Source organism: Sinocyclocheilus anshuiensis, unplaced genomic scaffold (genome assembly GCF_001515605.1).
Source record: "Sinocyclocheilus anshuiensis isolate Anshui unplaced genomic scaffold, SAMN03320099.WGS_v1.1 scaffold888, whole genome shotgun sequence".
Classification (NCBI taxonomy): Eukaryota; Metazoa; Chordata; class Actinopteri; order Cypriniformes; family Cyprinidae; genus Sinocyclocheilus; species Sinocyclocheilus anshuiensis.
In genome coordinates, this window is record NW_015549648.1 from 8591 (window position 1) to 18268 (window position 9678).

Consider the following 9678-nt stretch of genomic DNA (forward strand, 5'->3'; position numbering starts at 1 on the left):
TTTTTTGAACCTTAAACCGCATAAACACATTTCATTACACCAAATACACAAAATAATGTTCTTTTTAGCAGTATCATGTGACCCCTTTAAGGAAACTTTGCTTCCTTTGCTCCTGTTAACAAACGTTGGTTTTCATGAGACTCACCAGCACATGTGCAACGCTGAACTCATATATCATCTGCCCGGAACTGCTTCCGTGTACAACTGTTGGCGCAAGCTAATTTATGGACTAATTTTAATTTTTGTGTGAACTAACCCTTTAAGGACTATGACACAAAGCTACTCCACCCAGGTCCTGAGCGAATACTGGCAGAGATAGGTAGGAAATACTGGATCCTTCGGTGTAAGAAAGCAATCTGACGCTATCAGCACAAAGATTGTCCAGTGTGTCAGAAGTTTCAAAAGAACCCAAAGATCCTTGAGGAAATCGTCACACTGTGCTCATTGAGATTGAAGGGATCCTAAATCCTAAACCCCTGGGGTATACATCCCCCAATGCCTCTGATCCAGATCCTATTACTCCTAATTCGCTCCTCTGCGATCTGATTCAACCCTTCCTCAAGTGATATACCCTCAAAGTAAACTATTGAGTCGACGTCGTTGGCGTCATAGCCAAATCATAGCAGATCACTTTTGGAAGCAGTTTATCAAGTTCTCTTTGCCTGGTCTTCAGACTCGCAGCAAGTGGCAGCGAGAGTCACCCGATATTAAGGTGGGAACTACTGTTATGATTGTGGACCCATTATTTTCCCAGGGCCCTATGGCCTATTGGTCAGATCTCTCAAGTATTCTGTGGGGTGGACAATATCAAGAATCAGGACTGTTGAAGTAAAAGTTAAAGACAAGTCTTATGTGCGACCTGTGGCAAAAGTTGTACAGCTACCTGTGATACCAGACTGAAATTTTGACTTTGGCCTTTTCGTAATGTACAGATTTCCTCATTCTTTAGAAATCTGGGGGCGGCTGTTAAAAAGGCCCAACATAAATGCACTTTTATTTTGAAGTGTTCTGGTGATCAGCCAGTGTTTGATTGCGCTGTCAACACAGCAACGTAAAGACGCTACGCTCCGACCATTTCCAGCAGGTGGCGTTGATTAGCGTCTTGTAGAAATAGACCCGCATGGAGTGGGTGAAAGAATAAGGACTTGATGCTTGCTTCATGTTTGGTGTTGTGTGCATATTATATGCACCAAGTAAGTTAATTTATTTACTTCAGCTCATGTTAACTGCGACCTTTCTGAATTTATATTCTGTTCGATTGATATTCATTGTTTAAAGGTACTTGTATAGAAGTAGTGATTAATTTGTTCATATATTCACGTGATGCTGACTGTTGTTGGAAGTTTGTTTGCTACCTTGCATTGTATGAATTTACTGAGTTTAATGAATTTATTCTAATTTTGTTATTATATGCTTGTTTCAGACCACACACACACACGCATACACTCATGGAAACAAAGTAATTGTCGGCACTTATGTGCTCAACATTTCTTGAACTTTAATGGAATCATTGTGGAGGAAATAAAAGCATCATAAGAACTTTAAACTGCATCTTCATGTCTCTGACCGGACATCTGTGGTGAACTAGTCCCCCACTGGCAACCCTAACTAGCTTAGTTCTACCAGTTTATATATATATATATATATATATATATATATCACATGCATACATATATACAATTTGTCACAAGATAATGGTTCTAGCATGTGAGAGTGTAAACATTACAGGTGCATCTCAATAAATTAGAATGTCGTGGAAAAGTTAATTTATTTCAGTAATTCAACTCAAATTGTGAAACTCGTGTATTAAATCAATTCAATGCACACAGACTGAAGTAGTTTAAGTCTTTGGCTCTTTTAATTGTGGTGATTTTGGCTCACATTTAACAAAAACCCACCAATTCACTATCTCAACAAATTAGAATATGGTGACATCCACGACATTCTAATTTATTGAGATGCACCTGTATGAGTAAGATAAATGTTTTATCGCATGATAACATGAGCCTCAGACTGGCCGCAGTTAATAATGTTGGCTGTTTGCCTGTGTGGTTTAGCGTGGGTGTTTAAGTAACTCAGGGTTGGTCAACAGTGGTGAGTTCAGTTTGTACGGGGCAGATCAGTATTACAAAGAAAGGATCGAGAGGCGAGCGCATGTAAATGCTCTTACCGAACGCTCTGTTCCACCCCTGGCCTTAATCCGAACCCCACAACCTCTGAAAAGGCTTTTGAAGTCGGCTACGCGCCAACAGAAGAGTGTTTCGGGGGTGACTACTTTCTGTGACTGGGTTCAGGAAGTAGTCCGTGGGGAGATGGGGTCATTCCCCATGTGACAAACAGGGTGGAAGTGCATTTGTGTGTGTGAGGGGTGATCTGAAAGTCAGATAGGCTTTGGATTGGGGTGTGTGTGGGTGGGTTCACTTAGCTATTCTTAGGGGAAAAAATTCCCCCTACAAGCTAGCAAAATGTGACAACCTTCATTCTGAGAGTTTTCAAGGGTAAAATGGTTCATAAATATAGTAAATCTTCTAATAATTATGCTTAATAACCTGACAATGAATAAAGTCGTGTAAGCTGTGCTCTTTTATCATTCAATGATTTTTGATTTACAATTTCGCTCTGTTTCACTACCATTTAAAGTTTGGGGTCAATAAGATTTTCTAAAATGCTTTTGAAAAGTCTCTTATGCTCACCAAGGCTGCATTTATTTGATAAAACGATACAGTAAAAATGGTAATATTAAGAAATGTTATTACAATTTAAAATAATGGTTTTCTATGTTTTAAAATGTAATTTATTCCTGTGATGCAAAGCTGAATTTACAGCATCATTACTCCAGTCTTCAGTGTCATATGATCCTTCAGAAAACATTCTAATATGCTGATTTGCTGCTCAAGCAACATTTCTTGTTATTATCAGTGTTTAAAACAGTTGTGCTGCTTAATACTTATTTTTCTTTTTTTTCAGGATCTTTGATGAAGTCTTTAACTTTTTTTTTTAACCATAATTACTGTCACTCTTAATCAGTTTAATGCATCCTAGCTGAATAAAAGTATTAATCAATAAAAATTTTAAAAAAGATCCCCAAAGTGTTTAATGTTAGTGCATAAAAAAAAAAAAAACTTTTTTACTCTTTATACATGTTTGTTTTGATGTCAAAACCAGAGAAAAACCTAACAATTTCAAAGTATTTTTTCTTAACTTTTCAGGTTTTTATAATCTCATTTTTAGTAATTATAAGGATTTCCATATAATTGATTTTATTATTCTACAAATGCAAAATAATTGTTTAGTTAGGGTTAAGGGCCTTTCACGCAGAATATGTTCTCCTGTTCGTTACTGTTTTCAAATTTCTGCTCAAATGCATAGTCTTCGATGCTGCATCACCGGTTTTTAGTGTTTGGCACCACAAGCACAGCGATTTTTAGGGTGGTGCATCAAATTAAAAGTAGTTCAGCTTTTACCATTCCATTTCAAAGTGCTTTGTCTAAAATTTTCTAAACACAAGACCATGTCATGTGAACTGCCCCTTAGGGTTTGAGATAGTCTGTGATGCATAACAATTAGCTTTATATTAAAACAACCCTACTAAAAAATAAATATACTAAAATGTATTTAAAGTACATTTATTTCATGTTATGTGTACAAATACATTTCCATATTTATGTACTTAATAAAAATATCCTGCAATTGTACATTTAGTATACTAAACTGGTATACTTTAAAGTATGCTAAATTGGAACAACTAATTTTGTACTTAATGCACTTTAATTGTGCGGAAGTAGTGCTGAAGTTCAACTAAAGATATACTGAAGTATATCTGTGCTAAAGTGGAACTATTGCAAGTATATTTCAGGTACACTTTAAATATCTTGCATTTAAAGACCGATATTATTCAAAGATCATACGATCCTCAGCAATGGTGATATCAAACACATTTTAGGCTTAATATTAAGAAATGTGCATTGTGCACAAGTGATACTCCAAATACAGTTGAATAATACTTTTTATATCAGTAAGTCTCGAGCGATATGTCAGTAAATATGTTAATAGATTTGAACTATACTTGGTACAAAGTAAATGTATTTTAAATTACTTTTTACTAGGGAATATAAGTCTATGGTATGTTGCCCTTACTGACATTGCTAGGTCAGTTTGTGCGTATGTGTGTGAGCATGTATCTCACCTGCACTCACACTGGTTATGTTCAATAAAAGGCAGCTGCACAAGTTCATGCTTCATGTATGAGGTCCTCATGAGCTGTGGAGTTCAACAGAGCAGGAGTCAGCATTTAAATGCATGCATACACGCACACAGACACACATACACACACACACACACACACACACACACACGATGCGCAAAACTCCGCATTGAACTATACTTGGTACAAAGTAAATGTATTTTAAATTACTTTTTACTAGGGAATATAAGTCTATGGTATGTTGCCCTTACTGACATTGCTAGGTCAGTTTGTGCGTATGTGTGTGAGCATGTATCTCACCTGCACTCACACTGGTTATGTTCAATAAAAGGCAGCTGCACAAGTTCATGCTTCATGTATGAGGTCCTCATGAGCTGTGGAGTTCAACAGAGCAGGAGTCAGCATTTAAATGCATGCATACACGCACACAGACACACATACACACACACACACACACACACACACACACACAGATGCACAATCTGTTCTGCATAGTAATGACTTCATCTTTTATCCCTCAATCTGTCTATACAGTACGTGACCAGGATCCAACCTGATCCATTACACTAGAGACTTCATCTACCCACACTGAATATGTATGACTAACTCATGCTGTGTGTCCTCTGTGTGTGTGTGTGTGTCTTTCTGGATGTTTTATTCACCATACTAAGCCGTGTGGTTTGAGATCTTGCATTATACGGGGTGTGTTTGTGTGTGGAGGTACTTTGCCCCTAAAAATCTGTAATTATTGACGTATACATGTAATATGAGTGTTGCATACCACCACATTAAGCATGTGAATGTAAAATAGTACATGTATGTGTGAAAGGTTTCTATGAGTGTTTCTGTGAGTGGTGAAATGGAGAGAATTTTACTGTACATTAACCTTTCAAAAGTTTGGTGTCAGGAAGATTTTAGAGAGGACATTGCTTTTAAAATATTAAGCAGCTCAACTGTTTTTAACACTGATAATAAGAAATGTTTCTTCAGCAGCAAATCAACATATCAGAATGATTTCTTGAAGGGTCATGTGACACAAAACTGGAGTAATGGCTGCAGGAAATTCAGATTTGAATCACAGGTATAAATTCTATTTTAAGTTATATTCAAATAGAAAATAGTTATTTTAAATTGTAATAATATTTCACAATAGTAGTGTTTTTTGTCTGTTTTTTTCATCAAAAAAAATGCAGCCTCTGTGAACATAAGAGATTTAAAAAACATAAAAAATTCTTACCAGCCCCAAACTTTTGAACAATGGTGTATGTAATGATAAGCAGAGGTCCCTAAAAAGTATTTGGACAATTCAGTCACATTTTTACCATTGCATTAGATAACTAAATATCAAAACAAATAGGATTTATTAATAAAAAGATACTGGATGTCGAATGTTTATGGAACACGTCCATAATTAATGTGAGGAACTGCACCTGTGTGAACTCTGCATTAAGTGCACTGGTTTGTGTGTGTATGTACCTCCATTACAAGTGTGTGTGTTTGTGACGGCACACACTCCAGTGCCTCATCGGAGCAGCAGCCTCCACAGCGGCGCAGCGTTACACACGACGGCAGGAAGAGGTGATGTGTCTCCCATGGAAACTCCCGCCAAACTTCCACCAGCGTCTCTCTGGGATGACATCCACTTCTCTGATACACATCCAACCACCTCACCACTGAGAGAGAGAATAAATGAATAACACTGAGAAAGAAAACCCTTCTCTCTTTATAGAACATTCCGGGTTCAGCACAGAATCTGTGACATGCTATTGTATAAACTTTACATTGATACATTCTGGAAGGTTAATTAGACAACCGGCCTCATCATTAATTGAAAACAACATTATACATGTACATAAATAGATTACACATTACACATAAATTTATATAGACATAAATATTGATGCAAGGATCTAAATTATTGACGCAATATCTGTTAGATGTGTTATCAACAGAATTCCTATTGGTTGATTTATCTCAGTGTAAACAATCTGTGCCTGGTTGTGCGTAAAACATTACATATTGCAAAATGTTTGTAAGTGATTCTCTTGCACCAGTCTCATGTGAACACGTATAAAGTTCAGGCTGTACTTTCAAAATAGTATGCATTTTTAACATTTATCTTGGTGCACACCATCAAATGTACAGTGAGTGCATTGTCATTGAAGATTTCTTTGCTTTTACAAACTAAAGTGTTTAAATTATTTCCTGCGGTAATTGACAGCATGTCACAGATGCTGTTTATAGAGTGTAGCCTAATTTATATTTAACCTGGAACATTCCTTTAAATAGCACCAATATACTGGTACTTAAAGAAACCAATTCACTGATCTCAAGCACCTGTAATGTAACATAAAAAACTTTTTTTTTACTCTCCAAAACATATTTTTATACAATATAGCATTGCTTAAGGACTTTATTGCTTTATAGACAATTTTAATTAAATTGTAACGTTATTATGTTGATTCTTTAGGTGGACTGCCAATAAAATAAATAGTTGCTGAAATCAAGGTTAACATTTACATTTACATTTAATCATTAACAGATGCTTTTATCCAAAGCAACTTACAAAGTAGAAGCAATCAGACCAACGAGAGAGTAACAGTATACAAGATACAAGTGCTGTGACAAGTCTCAGATAGTCTAGCACAGTGCACATAGCAAGGATTTTTAAAAAAAATAAATTAGACCAAAACGAATAGAATAGAATAGAATAGAATAGAATAGGTAGGTGCTAGTATTAATTGGTCAGGTAATGGAGAAAAAGATGTGTCTTTAGATGTTTTTTGAAAATGGCTAAAGACTCAGCTGCTCGGGTTAACATGCAACATTAATATTGTGACATATTGTAATTTAAAATAACTGTTTTCTATTTGAGTATATTTTAAAATGTAATTTATACTGTGACGCAAAGTGGAATTTTCTCTAGTCTTCAGTGACACATGATCCTTCAGAAATCATTCTAATATGTTGATTTGCTGCTCAAGAAACATTTCGTATTATTATCAATGTTAAAAACAGCTGTGCTGCTGCTTTAATATATTTCTTTAAATCATAATTTTTTTCAGTATTCTTCTTTTGATTTCTTGATTTAATCAGATTTAATGCATCCTTGCTGAATTAAAGTACTTCTTTAAAACAAAAGACAATTTCCCAAACTTTTACTGTAGGTGGCTTTTATGGGTGCAATGTAATGACACAGTAGCTGCCAAAGAGGTATTCTGCCATGAGAATTGAGGACCAGAATGAGTCATTTTATTATACTCTGTTTTATTATATATTATATAACCTCACTAAATCAGTAATGCACCTATGAGAATAAGATAACAAAAGAAAGCAAGGCTAAATACCTTCTCCAGATTTATGGCTCTCTGTTGGCATCCAGTGGTCTGACTAGAGGAAAGGACACAGACAAAGCGTCAGACACAACATATAGCAAAAACAATAACAAAAGCACACACTCTTTATGGTGCCATGAAGAGCTGATTCCAGTCAACATAATGATGAAAACATTTTCTTATAATGCATTTCTAGTGTTTATTTGTGTCAGAGCAGCATAAAGGTGGATGTTAGCACACATTCACACAAACACGCCCCTCATACGGCGAGGTCCGCGCACTGGAACAAGGTCACCGCTGAGGGAGAAAGCAGACTTTGCACTGCAGCGCAAACAACACACACATACATGGCTTCCTTGCACCATGTCTGACTGCTTACTGTGTGGGTAGTTTTTCTAAGCATGCGTGACAATCTTATTATAGGTGATTTTACACTGATATAGGCCAGCACATTCAGTTATACCCTGTGTTTCTGTGCATTTATTCTGTAATGATGACATCAAATAAAGGTTTAATGTAATTAAGTGCAATATTAATCAGAAAACAGGCAGATCATTGCACAGCAGTGATGTGCGGAGAGGCATCTGCTGATTCTGTGTTGCAATATGAGGGTTGAGTCAGTCAATTCCAGATACCTCCTGCCTCGGTGCCATTGGGAAATACAGCAGCCAGCTCAGAGCTGGCAAGGCGACTGGCACACACACACACTTTCACACACACATATTAACATTCACTTTCTCTCTCTGAAATGCACACACTGAAAATCACAGCGCTGCCAGGTTTTTTTGCAGCAGCAGTTGGCTGGATTTGGCTGCGTCAGCCTTTTCTTTCTAAGAGCCCTTGAGTTTGAGCACCAATCATCAGCTCTGTTGCCTCGCTCTCCCACAATCCCCTCCACCTGCGGCCCGTGGGTCAGTCTGGCATCTGTGAATGGACTCGAGCTTTAAGAACTGAGGTTTTCAAAATGAACAGCAGGTATCAGGCACTGCTATAGCTGATCCAAGTCTGAGACCACATGGAAAATCTGTTTGTTTTTTTTCATTTAAACCTGAAAATAAACAGAACGTTTTAGAAATTCAAGAATTAAAACTAGAGAAAAATTATGATGTAAAATTCTGGACCTCACTGAAATAAAATTGGTGTAGTTTTGTTACTTTGAAACAATTTTCACCCAGAAATTGCTAGTAAATGATTACACATAAATGGAAAGAAACACATTGAATTGAATGTGAAATTCTAAAGTAGAAAGACTGAGACAATATTTTTAATACATACTCCAGTAATCCTTGTTTAATTTACTTCAAATTAACTTAATTATCTTCCAGAAATAATTTTTTACAATGCGTTTCTAGGTCACTAATAAATATAACCAATTTCTGACACTAAGCATGAGAAATTCTTTCTACAAAAGGTTTTTTCTTCTATTAAAACACAAGATGCTCTTTGAATGATCTCAAATCATGCTGGAGAACACGATCATCAGGTTTTGTGATCATCATGTCAGTTATAGTATACTGCAGTCATTAAAGCAAAAAGAGACAAACCAAATACAAAGATGTTCTAAAAAATTCACCTATATTGTTTAATATCCATTCATATAGTGTTATTTGAAAAAAAAGCAAGCAGATGTATTTCACTAGTGGTCTCAGACTGCACTGCACATGCTGGATTGCGAACAGAAAATACTAGACATCACCATCAGTGTTGCGGTTTTCCTGCACTATTTTGAAAATGCAGTTGCGGGAAAGTTTTTTGGCCTAGTTTTTTATAAACCGCAGCTGCAAAAAGTTTTCCTGTAGACAAAATACAATGAAGATAGATCTTTTTAGTATATACTATGTTTTACTACTCTTTACTTCATGTGTATTGATCCTTTAAATGAATATCTGGCAACCTAAGGACCTCAAGTAGATCGCCCACATCAGGAATTGGATTTTAAGGTGGGTTAACTGAGTTTGGCATTATGGATTAATTGCACAATGATGCTCGTGTGAAGACAAAACAAGAGTGACTGTGGAAAGAAGAGCGAATGAAAAGAAAACAGTATGTGGGCTATTAATAATGAATCCGTGTATCATTCGATCATTCGTTTTTTGATTTAATATTGAAAGTAGAAAAATTAGAAAACGGCTCCTTTTT

At 36.1% G+C, this 9678-nt stretch overlaps 1 protein-coding gene across 2 annotated transcripts in view; it reads right to left on the reverse strand.

Moving 5' to 3' along the window:
- Positions 1 to 9678, reverse strand: part of LOC107660154 (snake venom vascular endothelial growth factor toxin barietin-like) — a 21650-nt gene that overhangs the window by 8477 nt on the left and 3495 nt on the right. For both annotated transcript variants that reach the window (XM_016449388.1, XM_016449389.1), the window contains exons 2-4: positions 7552 to 7594; positions 5681 to 5877; positions 4505 to 4578 (exon numbers count right to left, since the gene is read on the reverse strand). In XM_016449388.1, the coding sequence (XP_016304874.1) occupies positions 4505 to 4578; positions 5681 to 5877; positions 7552 to 7594 (314 nt within the window). The remainder of the gene's footprint in view (positions 1 to 4504; positions 4579 to 5680; positions 5878 to 7551; positions 7595 to 9678) is intronic.